This window comes from Bombina bombina, chromosome 4 (genome assembly GCF_027579735.1).
Source record: "Bombina bombina isolate aBomBom1 chromosome 4, aBomBom1.pri, whole genome shotgun sequence".
NCBI lineage: Eukaryota > Metazoa > Chordata > Amphibia > Anura > Bombinatoridae > Bombina > Bombina bombina.
In genome coordinates, this window is record NC_069502.1 from 1,164,146,797 (window position 1) to 1,164,167,038 (window position 20,242).

The following is a 20,242-nucleotide window of genomic DNA, read 5'->3' on the forward strand; positions in this document are numbered from 1 at the left end:
TTGAAAGGACAAATTTCTGCTCTTTCTGTGTTTCACAGAAAGATTGCTAATCTTCCTGATATTCATTGTTTTGTACAGGCTTTGGTTCGTATAAAACCTGTCATTAAGTCAATCTCTCCTCCTTGGAGTTTGAATTTGGTTCTGGGGGCTTTACAAGCTCCTCCGTTTGAACCTATGCATTCTCTGGACATTAAATTACTTTCTTGGAAAGTTCTGTTCCTTTTGGCCATCTCTTCTGCTAGAAGAGTTTCAGAGTTATCTGCTCTTTCTTGTGAATCTCCTTTTCTGATTTTTCATCAGGATAAGGCGGTGTTACGGACTTCATTTAAATTTTTACCTAAAGTTGTGAACTCTAACAACATTAGTAGAGAAATTGTGGTTCCTTCATTGTGTCCTAATCCTAAGAATTCTAAGGAAAGATTGTTGCATTCTTTGGATGTAGTTAGAGCTTTGAAATATTATGTTGAAGCTACTAAAGATTTCCGAAAGACTTCTAGTCTATTTGTTATTTTTTCCGGTTCCAGGAAAGGTCAGAAGGCCTCTGCCATTTCTTTGGCATCTTGGTTAAAATCTTTGATTCATCATGCTTATGTCGAGTCGGGTAAGACTCCGCCTCAAAGAATTACAGCTCATTCTACTAGGTCAGTTTCTACGTCCTGGACATTTAGGAATGAAGCTTCGGTTGATCAGATTTGCAAAGCAGCCACTTGGTCTTCTTTGCATACTTTTACTAAATTCTACCATTTTGATGTGTTTTCTTCTTCTGAAGCAGTTTTTGGTAGAAAAGTACTTCAGGCAGCTGTTTCAGTTTGAATCTTCTGCTTATATTTTCAGTTTTTTTCATTATAAGATGGATTATTTTTTCAGCGGAATTGGCTGTCTTTATTTTATCCCTCCCTCTCTAGTGACTCTTGCGTGGAAGTTCCACATCTTGGGTATTTATTATCCCATACGTCACTAGCTCATGGACTCTTGCTAATTACATGAAAGAAAACGTAATTTATGTAAGAACTTACCTGATAAATTCATTTCTTTCATATTAGCAAGAGTCCATGAGGCCCACCCTTTTTTTGTGGTGGTTATGATTTTTTTGTATAAAGCACAATTATTCCAATTCCTTATTTTTATGCTTTCTCACTTTATCACCCCACTTCTTGGCTATTCGTTAAACTGATTTGTGGGTGTGGTGAGGGGTGTATTTATAGGCATTTTGAGGTTTGGGAAACTTTGCCCCTCCTGGTAGGAATGTATATCCCATACGTCACTAGCTCATGGACTCTTGCTAATATGAAAGAAATGAATTTATCAGGTAAGTTCTTACATAAATTATGTTTTTTTCCATTTTTTCCTCATATTTTATAAAAAATTTTATAGTAAATTATAAGATATAATGAAAATAATGGTATATTTAGAAAGTCCATTTAATGGCGAGAAAAACGGTATATAATATGTGTGGGTACAGTAAATGAGTAAGAGGAAAATTACAGCTGAACACAAACACCACAGAAATGTAAAAATAGCCATTGTCATTAAGGGTAAGAAAATTGAAAAATGTTCCGGTCATTAAGGGGTTAAACTACAGTCACCACTGCACCCTATGGTTTCTCCTTTTTCTTCCTAACCTTTGGTCGAATGACTGGGGGGTGGAGCTAGAGGTGGAGCTATATGGACATCTCTGCTGTGTGCTCTCTTTGCCACTTCCTGTAGGGAATGAGAATATCCCACAAGTAAAGGATGAATCCGTGGACTGGATACACCGCAAGAGAAAGTAATTTATCAGGTAAGCATAAATTCTGTTTTTTTCCTTACCTTAAAAAATTTTCAATTGACTTTTTTCCCTGCGGGCTGTTAGGCTCGCGGGGGCAGAAAATGCTTCAATTTATTGCGTCATTCTTGGCGCAAACTTTTTGGGCGCAAAATTTTGTCATTTCCGGCGCCATAGTTGACGCCGGAAGTTTGTTCGTGGTTGCGTCATTTTTTGACGTATGTGTGTTACAGACGTCTTTTTGCGCTAATAATGTGGGCGCATCCTACTTGGCGCCAAAAAATGTGGGCGTCGTTCTGGTCTCCACCTTTTTTCACATTTATTTAAGTTTCACTTTTTCATTGCTTCTGGTTGCTAGAGGCTTGTTTATTTTGCATCTTTTCCCATTCCTGAAACTGTCATTTAAGGAATTTGATAATTTTGCTTTATATGTTGGTTTTTTTATTACATATTGCAAGATGTCACAACCTGACCCTGGATCAGAATCTATTTCTGGAAAGACGCTGCCTGATGCTGGTTCTACCAAAGTTAAGTGCATTTGTTGTAAACTTTTGGTAACTGTCCCTCCGGCTGTAGTTTGTGTTAGAAAGTTTATCATGACAACTAACGCAGATAGTGTCTCCATTAGTAATAATCCTTTACCAGTTGTTTTTCCTTCAACATCTAATGTTCAGGATGTCCCTGTTAATGTAAAAGAATTTGTTTCTAATTCTATTAGGAAGGCTCTGTCTGTTATTCCTCCTTCCAGTAAACGTAAAAAGTCTTTTAAAACTTCTCATATTTCAGATGAATTTTTAAGTGACCGCCATCATTCTGACTTATCTGTTTCTGATGAGGATCTATCTGGTTCAGAAGATTCTGCTTCAGATATTGACACTGATAAATCTTCATATTTGTTTAAGATGGAGTTTATTCGTTCTTTACTTAAAGAAGTGTTGATTGCATTAGATATGGAGGAGTCTAGTCCTCTTGATACTAAATCTACTAAGCATTTAAATTCAGTTTTTAAACCTCATGTAGTTATTCCAGAAGTTTTTTTCCAGTTCCTGATGCTATTTCAGAAGTAATTTCTAGGGAATGGAATAGTCTTGGGTACTTCATTTACTCCTTCTCCAAGGTTTAAGAAATTGTACCCTGTGCCATCTGATAGATTAGAATTTTGGGACAAAATCCCTAAAGTTGATGGGGCTATCTCTACTCTTGCTAAACGTACTACTATTCCTACGGCGGATAGTACTTCCTTTAAGGATCCTTTTAGATAGGAAGCTTGAATCCTTTCTAAGGAGAGCTTATTTGTGTTCAGGTAATCTTCTTAGACCTGCTATTTCTTTGGCTGATGTTGCTGCAGCTTCCACTTTCTGGCTGGAGGCTTTAGCGCAACAAGTGTCAGACCATAATGCTTATAGCATTGTTAAACTTCTTCAACATGCTAATAACTTTATTTGTGATGCCATTTTTGATATCATTAGAATTGATGTCAGGTATGTCTTTAGCTATTTTAGCTAGAAGAGCTTTATGGCTTAAATCTTGGAATGCAGATATGACTTCTAAGTCAACTTTGCTTTCTCTTTCTTTCCAAGGTAATACATTATTTGGTTCACAGTTGGATTCTATAATTTCAACTGTTACTGGGGGGAAAGGAACCTTTTTGCCTCAGGACAAAAAATCTAAAGGTAAATATAGGGCTGCTAATCGTTTTCGTTCCTTTCGTCAGAATAAGGAACAGAAGCCTGACCCTTTCCCTAATCCAAGCCTTTTAGAAAGTCAAAACCATTCCACAGCTGGTAGGGGGCAGGTTACGATTTTTCAAAGATATTTGGATCAATTCGATTCACAGTCTTTAGATTCAGAACATTGTTTCACAAGGGTACAGAATAGGTTTGAAGGTAAGGCCGCCTGTGAGAAGATTTTTTCTCTCACGCATTCCAGTAAACCCAGTGAAGGCTCAGGCATTTGTGAAATGTGTTTCAGACCTAGAGTTGGCTGGGGTAATTGTTCCAGTTCTGGAACGGGGTCTGGGGTTTTACTCAAATCTATTCATTGTACCAAAGAAGGAGAATTCCTTCAGACCAGTTCTGGATCTAAAAATATTGAATAGTTATGTAAGGATACCAACATTCAAAATGGTGACTATAAGTACTATTCTGCCTTTTGTTCAGCAAGGGCATTATATGTCTACAATAGACTTACAGGATGCATATCTTCATATTCCAATTCATCCAGATCACTATCAGTTCCTGAGATTCTCTTTTCTAGACAAGCATTACCAGTTTGTTGCCCTTCCGTTTGGCCTAGCAACAGCTCCAAGGATCTTTTCAAAGGTTCTGTGTGCCCTTCTCTCTGTAATCAGAGAACAGGGTATTGCAGTATTTCCTTATTTGGACGATATCTTGGTACTTGCTCAGTCTTTACATTCTGCAGAATCTCATACAAATCAACTTGTGTTGTTTCTTCAAAGACATGGTTGGAGGATCAATTTACCAAAGAGTTCCTTGGTTCCTCAGACAAAGGTAACCTTTTTGGGTTTTCAAATAGATTGTGTCCATGACTTTGTCGCTAACAGAAAAGAGACGTCTGAAGTTGGTTTCAGCTTGTCGAAACCTTCAGTCTCAATCATTCCCTTCGGTAGCTTTGTGCATGGAAATTCTAGGTCTCATGACTGCTGCATCAGACGCAATCCCCTTTGCTCACTTTCACATGAGACCTCTCCAGCTTTGTATGCTGAACCAGTGGTGCGGGTATTATACAAAGATATCACAATTAATATCCTTAAATCCCAATGTTCGATCTTCTCTGACTTGGTGGTTGAATCACCATCGTCTAATTCAAGGGGCCTCTTTTGTTCGTCCAACCTGGACTGTGATCTCAACAGATGCGAGTCTTTCAGGTTGGGGAGCTGTATGGGGATCTCTGACAGCGCAGGGGGTTTGGGCCTTTCAGGAGGAGAAATTACCAATCAACATTTTGGAACTCTGTGCGATTTTCAGAGCTCTTCAGTTCTGGCCTCTTCTGAAGAGAGAATCGTTTATTTGTTTTCAGACAGACAATGTCACAACCGTGGCGTATGTCAATCAAGGTGGGATTCACAGTCCTCAGGCTATGAAAGAAGTATCTTGGATACTTGTATGGGCTGAATCCAGCTCCTGTCTAATCTCTGCGGTTCACATCCCAGGTGTAGACAATTGGGAAGCGGATTATCTCAGTCGCCAGACGTTACATCCGGGCGAATGGTCTCTTCACCCAGAGGTATTTCTTCAGATTGTTCAAATCTGGGGACTTCCAGAAATAGATCTGATGGCCTCTCATCTAAACAAGAAACTTCCCAGGTATATCTGTCCAGATCCAGGGATCCTCAGGCGGAAGCAGTGGGTGTGTTGTCGCTTCCTTGGAATTTTCAACCTACTTATATCTTTCCGCCTCTAGTTCTTCCAAAAGTGATTTCCAAAATTCTAATGGAATGTTCGTTTGTATTGCTGGTGGCTCCAGCATGGCCTCACAGGTTTTGGTATGCGGATCTCATTCGGATGGCCAGTTGCCAACCCTGGACACTTCCGTTAAGGCCAGACCTTCTATCTCAAGGCCCATTTTTCCATCAGGATCTCAAATCATTAAATTTGAAGGTATGGAGATTGAACGCTTGATTCTTAGTCATAGAGGTTTCTCTGACTCGGTGATTAATACTATGATACAGACTCGTAAGTCTGTGTCTAGAAAGATTTATTACAGAGTCTGGAAGACTTACATTTCTTGGTGTTCTTCTCATAAATTCTCTTGACATTCTTTTAGAATTCATAGGATTTTACAGTTTCTTCGGGATGGTTTGGATAAGAGTTTGTCTGCAAGCTCTTTGAAAGGTCAAATCTCTACTCTTTCTGTTCTTTTTCACAGAAAGATTGCTAATCATTCAGATATTCATTGTTTTGTACAGGCTTTGGTTCGTATCAAGCCTGTCATTAAGTCAATCTCTCCTCCTTGGAGTCTTAATTTGGTTGAGGGCTTTACAGGCTCCTCCATTTGAACCTATGCATTCTCTGGATATTAAATTACTTTCTTGGAAAGTGTTGTTCCTTTTGGCCATCTCTTCTGCTAGAACAGTTTCTGAGTTATCTGCTCTTTCTTGTGAATCTCCTTTTCTGATTTTTCATCAGGATAAGGCGGTGTTGCGGACTTCATTTAAATTTGTACCTAAGGTTGTGAATTCTAACAACATTAGTAGAGAAATTGTTGTCCCTTCATTGTGTCCTAATCCTAAGAATTCTATGGAGAGATCTTTACATTCTTTGGATGTAGTAAGAGCTTTGAAATATTATGTTGAAGCTACTAAAGGTTTTAGAAAGACTTATAGTCTTTGTTATCTTTTCTAGTTCCAGGAAAGGTCAGAAGGCTTCTGCCATTTCCTTGGCATCTTGGTTAAAGTCTTTGATTCATCATGCTTATGTAGAGTCGGGTAAGTCCCCGCCTCAAAGGATAACGGCTCATTCTACTAGGTCAGTTTCTACTTCCTGGGCTTTTAGGAATGAAGCTTCTGTTGATCAGATTTGCAAAGCAGCAACTTGGTCTTCTTTGCATACTTTTACTAAATTCTACCATTTTGATGTTTTCTCTTCTTCAGAAGCAGTTTTTGGTAGAAAAGTACTTCAGGCAGCTGTTTCAGTTTGATTCTTCTACTTATAATTTCAGTTTTTTTCATTATAAGATTAAAACTTTTTTTGATTTGGGTTGTGGATTATTTTTTCAGCGGGATTGGCTGTCTTTATTTTATCCCTCCCTCTCTAGTGACTCTTGTGTGGAAGTTCCACATCTTGGGTATCTGCTATCCCATACGTCACTAGCTCATGGACTCTTGCTAATTACATGAAAGAAAACATAATTTATGTAAGAACTTACCTGATAAATTCATTTCTTTCATATTAGCAAGAGTCTATGAGGCCCACCCTTTTTTGTGGTGGTTATGATTTTTTTGTATAAAGCACAATTATTCCAATTCCTTATTTTTGATGCTTTCGCTCCTTTCTTATCACCCCACTTCTTGGCTATTCGTTAAACTGAATTGTGGGTGTGGTGAGGCGTGTATTTATAGGCATTTTGAGGTTTGGGAAACTTTGCCCCTCCTGGTAGGAATGTATATCCCATACGTCACTAGCTCATGGACTCTTGCTAATATGAAAGAAATTAATTTATCAGGTAAGTTCTTACATAAATTATGTTTTTTCTTTTTCTCTCTGTTTCCCCAGGTCCATGTTAGGAAGGAAGCCTTTCAAACCTAGTGAGCTGCCTTGCTGCCGGGCAGATTATTATGGAGGTAAGTGCATTTTTTTTTAGTTTTTTTTGAGGGTTCAGAAAAGGTTGGCACTTATGAGGTTAATCTTTGGACTGTGAACCTGTTTGTGCAGGTTTTTTATGGGGCACTGTGAGAGGACAGTCTGACATATTACGTTTAGCAGACTATTTCTCCTGTTAAGTGTGGTCAGTCCACGGGTCGTCATTACTTCTGGGATATTAACTCCTCCCCAACAGGAAGTGCAAGAGGATCACCCAGCAGAGCTGCTATATAGCTCCTCCCCTCTACGTCACACCCAGTCATTCTCTTGCACCCAACTAATAGATAGGATGTGTGAGAGGACTGTGGTGATTATACTTAGTTTTATACCTTCAATCAAAAGTTTGTTATTTTAAAACAGCACCGGAGTGTGTTGTTCCTTCTCAGGTAGAATTTGAAGAAGAATCTACCTGAGTTTTTGTATGATTTTAGCCGGCGTAGTTAAGATCATCTTGCTGTTCTCGGCCATCTGAGGAGTGAGGTAAACTTCAGATCAGGGGACAGCGGGCAGGTTAACCTGCAAAGAGGTATGTAGCAGCATATTATTTTCTGAGAATGGAATTGACTGAGAAAATACTGCCATACCGATATAATGTAAGCTCAGCCTTAAATGCAGTAGTAGCAACTGGTATCAGGCTGTCATGTATGTATATTTACACTTCAGTATTCTGGGGAATGGCACTTCACTGGGATAATACTGTATGCATAAGACTTTAGCCTAACTTGCAGTGGGAACGACTAGCAACAGGCTTTCTAATGACATTTCATTTATTTGATGTTAAACGTTTTTGCTGGCATGTTAAAATCGTTTAATTATCTGAGGTACTGGGTGAAAAATTGTTTTGGGCACTGTTTTTTTCCACTTTCTGTACATTTTTTTTGCTATTCAGGGTTAGTTATCCATTGCTAATGGGGGCAATCCTTTGCTAAAATTGTGTTTTACCGGAAAGAATTTGATGTTATAGTTTCTCCGGTTTATTATTACTCAACTGTCATAACTTTTTTTCTGTGCTTCTTAAAGGCACAGTACGTTTTTCATATTATTTGTAAATTGCTTTGAAAAGCATTTCCAAGTTGCTAGTTTAATTGCTAGTGTGTTAAACATGTCTGATTCAGAGGAATATCTCTGTGCTATATGTGCTAAAGCCAAAGTGGAGCCCAATAGAAATTTATGTACTAATTGCATTGATGCTACTTTAAATAAAAGTCAATCTGTACAAATTGAACATCATTCACCAAACAACGAGGGGAGAGTTACTAACTCGCCTCACGTGTCAGTACCTGCATCTCCCGCTCGGGAGGTGCGTGATATTGTAGCGCCGAGTACATCAGGGCGGCCATTACAAATCACATTACAGGATATGGCTAATGTTATGACTGAAGTTTTGTCTAAATTACCAGAACTTAGAGGTAAGCGTGATCACTCTGGGGTGAGAACAGAGTGCGCTGTTAATAATAGGGCCATGTCTGATACTGCGTCACAGTATGCAGAACATGAGGACGGAGAGCTTCAATCTGCAGGTGACGGTTCTGATCCCAATAGAATGGATTCAGACATTTCTAATTTTAAGTTTAAGCTCGAAAACCTCCGTGTACTGTTAGGGGAGGTATTAGCAGCTCTGAATGATTGTAACACCGTTGCAATCCCAGAGAAATTATGTAGGCTGGATAGATACTATGCGGTACCGGCGAGTACTGACGTATTTCCTATACCTAAGAGGCTTACAGAGATAATTACTAAGGAGTGGGATAGGCCCGGTGTACCCTTTTCCCCCCCTCCTGTGTTTAGAAAAATGTTTCCAATAGACGCCACCACATGGGACTTATGGCAGACGGTCCCTAAGGTGGAGGGAGCAGTTTCTACTCTGGCTAAGCGTACCACTATCCCGGTGGAGGATAGCTGTGCCTTTTCAGATCCAATGGATAAAAAATTAGAGGGTTACCTTAAGAAAATGTTTGTTCAACAAGGTTTTATATTGCAACCCCTTGCATGTATTGCGTCCGTCTCGGCCGCGGCCGCTTTTTGGTCCGAGTCCCTGGAAGAGACTCTTGACTCAATAACTATAGATGAGATTTCAAGCAAGCTTAAAACACTTAAGCTAGCTAATTCATTTGTTTCAGATGCCGTAGTACATTTAACAAAACTTACGGCTAACAATTCCGGATTCGCCATTCAGGCACGCAGAGCACTGTGGCTAAAATCCTGGTCAGCTGACGTTACTTCTAAATTACTTAACATACCTTTCAAAGGGCAGACCTTATTCGGGCCCGGTTTGAAAGAAATTATCGCTGACATTACAGGAGGTAAAGGCCATGCCCTGCCTCAAGACAGAGCCAAACCTAAGGCTAGACAGTCTAATTTTCGTTCCTTTCGTAATTTCAAGGCAGGAGCAGCATCAACTTCCTCTGCTCCAAAACAGGAAGGAGCTGTTGCTCGCTACAGACAAGGCTGGAGACCTAACCAGTCCTGGAACAAGGGCAAGCAGGCCAGAAAACCTGCTGCTGCCCCTAAGACAACATGAATCGAGGGCCCCCGATCCGGGAACGGATCTAGTGGGGGGCAGACTTTCTCTCTTCGCCCAGGCTTGGGCAAGAGATGTCCAGGATCCCTGGGCGTTAGAGATCATATCTCAGGGATATCTTCTGGACTTCAAATCCTCTCCCCCAAAAGGGAGATTTCATCTGTCAAGGTTGTCAACAAACCAAATAAAGAAAGAGGCATTTCTACGCTGTGTACAAGATCTTTTTCTAATGGGAGTGATCCATCCGGTTCCGCGGTCGGAACATGGACAGGGGTTTTACTCAAATCTGTTTGTGGTTCCCAAAAAAGAGGGAACCTTCAGGCCTATCTTGGATTTAAAGATCCTAAACAAATTCCTAAGAGTTCCATCGTTCAAAATGGAAACTATTCGGACAATCCTACCCATGATCCAAAAGGGTCAGTACATGACCACAGTGGATTTAAAGGATGCTTACCTTCACATACCGATTCACAAAGATCATTACCGGTATCTAAGGTTTGCCTTCCTAGACAGGCATTACCAGTTTGTAGCTCTTCCATTCAGATTGGCTACGGCTCCAAGAATCTTCACAAAGGTTCTGGGTGCTCTTCTGGCGGTACTAAGACCGCGAGGAATTTCGATAGCTCTGTACCTAGACGACATTCTGATACAAACTTCAAGCTTTCAAACTGCCAAGTCTCATACAGAGTTAGTACTGGCATTTCTAAGGTCGCATGGATGGAAGGTGAACGAAAAGAAGAGTTCTCTCTTTCCACTCACAAGAGTGAGATCTACCTGACAGAAGACAGGTTAACAAAGCTTCAAAATGCATGCCGTGTCCTTCATTCCATTCAACACCCGTCAGTGGCTCAATGCATGGAGGTGATCGGCTTAATGGTAGCGGCAATGGACATAGTACCCTTTGCACGCCTACATCTCAGACCGCTGCAATTGTGCATGCTAAGTCAGTGGAATGGGGATTACTCAGATTTGTCCCCTACTCTGAATCTGGATCAAGAGACCAGAAATTCTCTTCTATGGTGGCTTTCTCGGCCACATCTGTCCAGGGGGATGCCATTCAGCAGGCCAGATTGGACAATTGTAACAACAGATGCCAGCCTACTAGGTTGGGGCGCTGTCTGGAATTCTCTGAAGGCTCAGGGATCATGGACTCAGGAGGAGAGTCTCCTGCCAATAAACATTCTGGAATTGAGAGCAGTTCTCAATGCCCTTCTGGCTTGGCCCCAGTTAACAACTCGGGGGTTCATCAGGTTTCAGTCGGACAACATCACGACTGTAGCTTACATCAACCATCAAGGAGGGACAAGAAGCTCCCTAGCGATGATGGAAGTATCAAAGATAATTCGCTGGGCAGAGTCTCACTCTTGCCACCTGTCAGCAATCCACATCCCGGGAGTGGAGAACTGGGAGGCGGATTTCCTAAGTCGTCAGACTTTTCATCCGGGGGAGTGGGAACTTCATCCGGAGGTCTTTGCCCAAATACTTCGACGTTGGGGCAAACCAGAGATAGATCTCATGTCGTCTCGACAGAACGCCAAGCTTCCTTGTTACGGGTCCAGATCCAGGGATCCGGGAGCGGTCCTGATAGATGCCTTGACAGCACCTTGGACCTTCGGGATGGCTTATGTGTTTCCACCCTTCCCGATGCTTCCTCGATTGATTGCCAGAATCAAACAGGAGAGAGCATCGGTGATTCTAATAGCGCCTGCGTGGCCACGCAGGACTTGGTATGCAGATCTAGTGGACATGTCATCCTGTCCACCTTGGTCTCTGCCTCTGAAACAGGACCTTCTGATCCAGGGTCCCTTCAAACATCAAAATCTAATTTCTCTGAAGCTGACTGCTTGGAAATTGAACGCTTGATTTTATCAAAAGTGGTTTTTCTGAGTCAGTAATTGATACCTTAATACAGGCTAGGAAGCCTGTTACCAGAAAGATTTACCATAAAATATGGCGTAAATACTTATATTGGTGCGAATCCAAAAGTTACTCATGGAGTAAGGTTAGGATTCCTAGGATATTGTCTTTTCTACAAGAAGGTTTAGAAAAGGGTTTATCCGCTAGTTCCTTAAAGGGACAGATTTCAGCTCTGTCCATTCTTTTACACAAACGTCTGTCAGAGGTTCCAGACGTTCAGGCTTTTTGTCAGGCTTTGGCCAGGATTAAGCCTGTGTTTAAAACTGTTGCTCCACCATGGAGTTTGAACTTAGTTCTTAATGTTTTACAGGGTGTTCCGTTTGAACCCCTTCATTCCATTGATATCAAATTGTTATCTTGGAAAGTTCTGTTTTTAATGGCTATTTCCTCGGCTCGAAGAGTCTCTGAGTTATCTGCCTTACATTGTGATTCTCCTTATCTGATTTTTCATTCAGACAAGGTAGTTCTGCGTACGAAACCTGGGTTCTTACCTAAGGTGGTCACTAACAGGAATATCAATCAAGAGATTGTTGTTCCATCTTTGTGTCCTAATCCTTCTTCGAAGAAGGAACGTCTCCTACACAATCTAGATGTAGTCCGTGCCCTGAAATTTTATCTACAGGCAACTAAGGATTTTCGACAAACGTCTTCCCTGTTTGTCGTTTATTCTGGTCAGAGGAGAGGTCAAAGAGCTTCTGCTACCTCTCTCTCTTTTTGGCTTCGTAGCATAATACGTTTAGCTTATGAGACTGCTGGACAGCAGCCTCCTGAAAGAATTACAGCTCATTCTACTAGAGCTGTGGCTTCCACTTGGGCCTTTAAGAATGAGGCTTCTGTTGAACAGATTTGCAAGGCTGCAACTTGGTCTTCTCTTCATACTTTTTCCAAATTTTACAAATTTGACACTTTTGCTTCTTCGGAGGCTGTTTTTGGGAGAAAGGTTCTTCAGGCAGTGGTTCCTTCCGTATAAAGAGCCTGCCTGTCCCTCCCGTCATCCGTGTACTTTAGCTTTGGTATTGGTATCCCAGAAGTAATGATGACCCGTGGACTGACCACACTTAACAGGAGAAAACATAATTTATGCTTACCTGATAAATTCCTTTCTCCTGTAGTGTGGTCAGTCCACGGCCCGCCCTGTTTTTATGGCAGGTCTAAATTTTTAAATTATACTCCAGTCACCACTGCACCCTTTGGCTTCTCCTTTCTCGTTGGTTCTCGGTCGAATGACTGGGTGTGACGTAGAGGGGAGGAGCTATATAGCAGCTCTGCTGGGTGATCCTCTTGCACTTCCTGTTGGGGAGGAGTTAATATCCCAGAAGTAATGATGACCCGTGGACTGACCACACTACAGGAGAAAGGAATTTATCAGGTAAGCATAAATTATGTTTTTTATTTTTTGTTTGGCTCTTTTTGGGTTTTTTTTTTGTACTTATTTGACTCCTTTCTTGGACAATTTAGTCTGTGTGTTTCTTGTCAACCTTAGTCTGCTGACAGTTTACTTTGGCATTTTTTATTCCTCCCGGCGTCTGTCTGTAGTAAAGTCGGCCGGGAGGTGTTTGCAAATTCCCACGATGGGCGGGGCTTCAACGGCACAAGTTTTGTGCGCGTTTTGAGGAGGAAGTGTTTTACTAGGCCTTCCTGTTAGCTCTGGTCATTCTGATAAGGTAGTACTGGCTGGTGCAGGTACAGAGAGCGGGTAGTTACTGTGGCAGAGTCCAGATTATCTCTGCTATGTTACTCTTTACTCCGGTCCTTGGGAGGTCAGGTAAGCACCTCAGCAAGGTTTGTTTCTATTTTGTACTTTTATTGTATATTTTTCTGTTATATAGGTTTAACGTTCGCATTCTAAAGGGACAGTAACGTTTCAGGGGTTTCAATGGCAGCCTGCTGTGTGTATTGCTACGATTACCAGTGCGGCTGCATATTGGTTTGATGCGTTGTCTGATTCTGTTCAACAGGAGACTTCTCTGGAGGAAGTTCAGGATAGAATTAATGCTTTAAAATTTGCCAATTCTTTTATTGCGGATGCTTCTTTACAGGTCATCAAGTTGTGAGCAAAGATTTCTGGCTTTGCTGTTCTGGCGCACAGGGCTTTATGGTTAAAGTCCTGGTCTGCGGATGTATCATCAAAATCTAAGCTTTTATCCATTTCTTACAAGGGGAAGACCTTTTTTGGGCCTGGTTTGGCTGAAATTATTTCTGATATTACTGGAGGGAAGCGGGGGGGGCATTCTCTTCCTCAGGTTAAGAGAAATAAGCAGAAGGGTCGTCAGAGTAATTTTCGTTCCTTTCGTAACTTCTCTGGTAAGTCTTCCTCCTCCAAGCAGGATCAGTCCAAGCCCTCTTGGAGGTCCAATCAGTCCTGGACAAGGGGAAGCAATCTAAGAAGACTGCCCCTGACTCAGTCAGCATGAAGGGTCTGCCCCCGATCTGGGAAAAGATTGCGTGGGGGGCAGACTCTTTGTTCGCTCAATCCCTGGGTAAGGTATGTTCCTGGTCCCTGGGTGGTAGATATTGTGTCCCAGGGATACAAGCTGGAGTTCAAAAATTTTCCTCCCAGGGGCAGGTTTCATCTTTCAAGGTTACCTATAAACCAGATAAAGAGGCATTCTTAAATTGTGTTCAAGATCTTTCCGACATGGGATAGTTCCTGTTCCAGTTCAGGGGCTCGGCTTCTATTCCAATCTGTTTATCGTTCCCAAAATGGAGGGAACTTTCAGACCCATCCTGGATCTCAAGTGTGTAAACAAGTTTCTCAGAGTTCTGACTTTCAAGATGGAAACTATTCGGTAAATTCTTCAATACTCCTCTAGCCTGGCCTCAGTTGGCTTCAACCCGGTCTTTCAGATTTCAGTCAGACAATATAACGTCCGTGGATTACATCAATCATCAGGGAGGATCTCTGAGTTCCTTGGCGATGAAGTAGGTAGCCAGGATTATTCAATGGGCGGAAACTTACAACTTCTGTCTGTCTGTGATCCACATTCCAGGGCTGGACAATTGAGAAGCGGATTTTCTGAGCAGACGTTCTTTTCATCTGGGAGTGGGAACTTCATCCGGAGTGTTTTCCTGTTTGATTCTCAGGTGGGGTCAATCAGAGTTGGATCTTATGGCTTCTCGTCACAATGCCAAGCTTCTGAAGTACAGTTCGAGGTCAAGGGATACTCGAGCGGTTAATAGATGCTCTAGCAGTTTCTTGGAAGAAGTTCAGTCTGGCATACGCGTTTCCTCAGTTTGCCCTTCTTCCTCGAGTTATTGCTCGGATCCGACAGGAGAGGGCGTCTGTAATTCTCATTGCACAGGCGTGGCCTCGCAGGATCTGGTATTTAGATCTAGTGGAGATGTCATGCTTTCCACCTTGGAGTCTTCCATTGAGGAAGGACCTTCTACTTCAGGGTCCCTTCATCCAAATCTTGTTTCTCTAAAGCTTACTACTTGGAGATTGAACGCTTGATTCTATCTAAGCGTGGTTATTCTGAATCGATTATTGAAACTATTATTCAGTAAGCCTGTGACTAGAAAGATTTATTACAAGATATGGAGTAAATATCTGTATTGGTGTGAATCTAAGGGCTACTCTTGGAGTAGAGTCAGGATTCCTAGGATTTTGTCTTTTCTCCAGGAGGGCCTGGAGAAGGGTTTATCTGCTAGTACCCTGAAGGGTCAAATTTCTGCCTTATGTATTTTGTTGCATAAACTTTAGCCAGACGTTCAGTCTTTTTGTCAGGCTCTGGTTGGAATCCGGCATATGGTTAAGTTTGTGACTCCTCCTTGGAGTCTTAATTTAGTTTTGAGAGTTCTTCCACAGGCTCCATTTGAGCCTATGCATTCTTTAGATAAGAATATTTAATCAAGAGATAGTTGTTTCTTCTTTGTCCTTATCCTTCTTCTCATAAGGAACGTTTGTTGCACAACCTTGATGTAGTTTGTGCTTTGAAATATTATTTACAGGCGACTAAGGATTTTCGCCAGTTTTCTTCTTTATTTGTTGTCTTTTCTGGGAAGCGTAAGGGTCAGAAAGCTACGGCTACTTCGCTTTCTTGTTGGTTGAGGAGTATTATTTGCTTGGCATATGAGACTGCTGGTCATCAGCTTCTTGAGAAAATCGCGGCTCACTACACGAGGGCTGTTTCTTCTACCTGGGCTTTCAAAAATGGTGCTTCTGTAGATCAGATTTGCAAGGCTGCCACTTGGTCATCTTTACACATTTTTTCTAAATTTTAAAAATTTGATACTTTTGCTTCAGCTGAGGCTATTTTTGGGAGAAAGGTTCTTCAAGCAGCGGTGCCTTTTATTTGTTAACTGTCTTTTCCCTCTCTTATCATCCGTGTTCTCTAGCTTGGGTATTAATTCCCAATAGTAATTATGATGATCCGTGGACTCACTGTCATTAGAAAGAAAATGAAATTTATGCTTACCTGATAAATTTGTTTCTTTCTTGACTCAGTGAGTCCACGGCCCGCCCCCCACGTGCATGAGCTCAATGTTATCTATATGAAACATGTGAACTAATGCCCTCTAGTGGTGAAAAACTATCAAAATGCATTTAGATTAGAGGCGGCCTTCAAGGTCTAAGAAATTAGCATATGAACCTCCTAGGTTTAGCTTTCAACTAAGAATACCAAGAGAACAAAGCAAATTTGGTGATAAAAGTAAATTGGAAAGTTGTTTAAAATTACATGCCCTTTTTGAAACAGGAAAGTTTTTTTTTTTTTTTGGACTTGACTGTCCCTTTTAACAGCTTTTGCTGTGGTGCTCTTTGCCGTCTCCTGCTGGTCAGGAGTGATTTTCCCAATAGTAATAATGATGATCCGTGGACTCACTGTGTCAAAGAAACAAATTTATCAGGTAAGCATAAATTTAATTTTTTTTTATATTGCCTGATTTATATTCTCTATCTCATCGTGTAGAGCTGGTGATCAAAAAAAATAAATAAACCTGGAATTCAAAATCCAGTTTCTCTTGTTAAGTGTATCCAGTCCACGGATCATCCATTACTTGTGGGATATTCTCCTTCCCAACAGGAAGTTGCAAGAGGATCACCCACAGCAGAGCTGCTATATAGCTCCTCCCCTCACTGCCATATCCAGTCATTCTCTTGCAGCTCTCAACAAAGATGGACGTAGTAAGAGGAGAGTGGTGTATTATAGTTAGTTTTTTAACTTCAATCAAAAGTTTGTTATTTTTAAATGGTACCGGAGTGTACTGTTTATCTCAGGCAGTATTTAGAAGAAGAATCTGCCTGCGTTTTCTATGATCTTAGCAGAAGTAACTAAGATCCATGGCTGTTCTCACATATTCTGAGGAGTGAGGTAACTTCAGAGAGGGAATGGCGTGCAGGTTTTCCTGCAATAAGGTATGTGCAGTTAGCAGCATTTTTCTAGCAAATTCCATCCCTAGAAATATGTTGATACTGGATTAATGTAAGTTAAGCCTTAAATGCAGTGATAGCGACTGGTATCAGGCTTATTAACAGAGATACATACTCTTATAAAAGTGTAATATAAAACATTTGCTGGCATGTTAATCGTTTTTATATATGTTTGGTGACAAAACTTATTGGGGCCTAGTTTTTTTCCACATGGCTGGTTTGATTTTTGCCTAGAAACAGGTTTTCCACTGTTGCAATATGAGTGGGAAGGGCCTATTTTAGTGCTTTTCTGTTCAGCTAAAAATACTGACAGAGACATTCAGCTTCCCTCTGCATGATACAGGACATTTCTGAAGGGCTCAAAAGGCTTCAAAGTCGTGTTTGAGGAGGGTAACAATCACAGTAGACTGTGGCAGTTGTGACTGTGTTTAAAAAACGTTTTTGTCATTTATTATTGTTTTTGTTATTAAGGGGTTAATCATCCATTTGCAAGTGGGTGCAATGCTCTGCTGACTTGTTACACTGTAAAAATTTTGTTAGTGTAACTGCCTTTTTTCACTGTTATTTCAAATTTTGTCAATTTGTTTCTCTTAAAGGCACAGTAATGTTTTTATATTGCTTGTTAACTTGCTTTAAAGTGTTTTCCAAGCTTGCTAGTCTCATTGCTAGTCTGTACAAACATGTCTGAAACAGAGGATACTTGTTCATTATGTTTAAAAGCCATGGTGGAGCCCCATAGGAGAATGTGTATTAAATGTATTGATTTCACCTTAAACAGAAAAGATCAGTCTTTATCTATAAAAGAATTGTCACCAGAGGGGTCTGTCGAGGGGGAAGTTATGCCGACTAACTCTCCCCACGTGTCGGACCCTTCGCCTCCCGCTCAAGGGACGCACGCTAATATGGCGCCAAGTACATCAGGGACGCCCATAGCGATTACTTTGCAGGACATGGCTGCAATCATGAATAATACCCTGTCAGAGGTATTATCCAGATTGCCTGAATTGAGAGGCAAGCGCGATAGCTCTGGGGTTAGACGAGATACAGAGCGCGTAGATGCTGTAAGAGCCATGTCTGATACTGCGTCACAATATGCAGAACCTGAGGACGGAGAGCTTCAGTCTGTGGGTGACGTCTCTGAATCGGGGAGACCTGATTCAGAGATTTCTAATTTTAAATTTAAGCTTGAGAACCTCCGTGTATTGCTTGGGGAGGTATTAGCTGCTCTGAATGACTGTGACACAATTGTAGTGCCAGAGAAATTGTGTAGGCTGGATAAATACTATGCAGTGCCGGTGAGTACTGATGTTTTTCCAATACCTAAAAGGCTTACAGAAATTATTAGTAAGGAGTGGGATAGGCCCGGTGTGCCCTTTTCCCCACCTCCTATATTTAGATAAATGTTTCCAATAGATGCCACTACACGGGACTTATGGCAGACTGTCCATAAGGTGGAGGGAGCAGTTTCTACTTTAGCAAAGCGTACCACTATCCCGGTTGAGGACAGTTGTGCTTTTTCAGATCCAAAGGATAAAAAATTAGAGGGTTACCTTAAGAAAATGTTTATTCAACAAGGTTTTATTTTACAGCCCCTTGCATGCATTGCGCCTGTCACTGCTGCGGCGGCATTCTGGTTTGAGGCCCTGGAAGAGGCCATCCATACAGCTCCATTGACTGAAATTGTTGACAAGCTTAGAACTCTTAAGCTAGCTAACTCATTTGTTTCTGACGCCATTGTTCATTTGACTAAACTAACGGCTAAGAATTCCGGATTCGCCATCCAGGTGCGTAGGGCGCTATGGCTTAAATCCTGGTCAGCTGATGTGACTTCAAAGTCTAAATTACTCAACATTCCTTTCAAGGGGCAGACCTTATTCGGGCCTGGTTTGAAAGAAATTATTGCTGGCATTACTGGAGGTAAGGGTCATACCCTTCCTCAGGACAGGGCCAAATCAAAGGCCAAACAGTCTAATTTTCGTGCCTTTCGAAATTTCAAGGCAGGTGCAGCATCAACTTCCTCTGCTTCAAAACAAGAGGGAACTTTTGCTCAATCCAAGCAAGCCTGGAAACCTAACCAGTCCTGGAACAAGGGCAAGCAGGCCAGAAAGCCTGCTGCTGCCTCTAAGACAGCATGAAGGAGCGGACCCCTATCCGGAAAAGGATCTAGTAGGGGGCAGACTCTCTCTCTTCGCCCAGGCGTGGGCAAGAGATGTTTAGGATCCCTGGGCGTTGGAGAAAACATCTCAGGGATATCTTCTGGACTTCAAAGCTTCTCCTCCACAAGGGAGATTTCACCTTTCAAGGTTATCTGCAAACCAGATAAAGAAAGAGGCATTCCTAAGCTGCGTACAAGATCTCCTTGTAATGGGATTGATCCATCTAGTTCCGCGGACGGAACAAGGACAGGGGTTTTATTCAAATCTGTTTGTGGTTCCCAAAAAAGAGGGAACCTTCAGACCAATTTTGGATTTAAAGATCCTAAACAAATTCCTCAGAGTTCCGTCATTCAAGATGGAAACTATTCGAACCATTTTACCCATGATCCAAGAGGGTCAGTACATGACCACAGTGGACTTAAAGGATGCCTACCTTCACATTCCAATTCACAAGAATCATCATCAGTTTCTGAGGTTTGCCTTTCTAGACAGGCATTACCAATTTGTAGCTCTTCCATTCGGGTTGGCTACAGCCCCAAGAATTTTTACAAAGGTTCTGGGCTCACTTCTGGCGGTCCTAAGACCGCGAGGCATAGCGGTGGCTCCTTACCTGGACGATATCCTGATACAGGCGTCAAGCTTTCAAATTGCCAAATCTCATGCAGAGATAGTTCTGGCATTCCTGAGGTCGCATGGGTGGAAAGTGAACGAAGAAAAGAGTTCTCTATCTCCTCTCACGAGGGTTTCCTTCCTAGGGACTCTAAAAGATTCTGTAGAAATGAAAATTTACCTGACGGAGTCCAGGTTATCAAAACTTCTAAATGCTTGCCGTGTTCTTCACTCCATTCCGCGCCCCACGGTGGCTCAGTGCATGGAAGTAATCGGCTTAATGGTAGCGGCGATGGACATAGTGTCATTCGCGTGCCTGCATCTCAGACCGCTGCAATTATGCATGCTCAGTCAGTGGAATGGGGATTACACAGATTTGTCCCCTCTACTAAATCTGGATCAGGAAACCAGAGATTCTCTTCTCTGGTGGTTATCTCGGGCCCATCTGTCCAAGGGTATGACCTTTCGCAGACCAGATTGGACAATTGTAACAGATGCCAGCCTTCTAGGTTGGGGTGCAGTCTGGAACTCCCTGAAGGCTCAGGGTTCATGGACTCAGGAGGAGAAACTCCTCCCAATAAA

The 20,242-nt window shown here is 41.7% G+C and overlaps 1 protein-coding gene across 1 annotated transcript in view; it reads left to right on the forward strand.

Annotated features, from left to right (window-relative positions):
* Positions 1 to 20,242, forward strand: part of COQ8A (coenzyme Q8A) — a 452,989-nt gene that overhangs the window by 171,618 nt on the left and 261,129 nt on the right. Inside the window, exons 5-6 of the mRNA XM_053712627.1 lie at positions 8,930 to 8,974; positions 12,461 to 12,479. Of these exons, the coding sequence (XP_053568602.1) occupies positions 8,930 to 8,974; positions 12,461 to 12,479 (64 nt within the window). The remainder of the gene's footprint in view (positions 1 to 8,929; positions 8,975 to 12,460; positions 12,480 to 20,242) is intronic.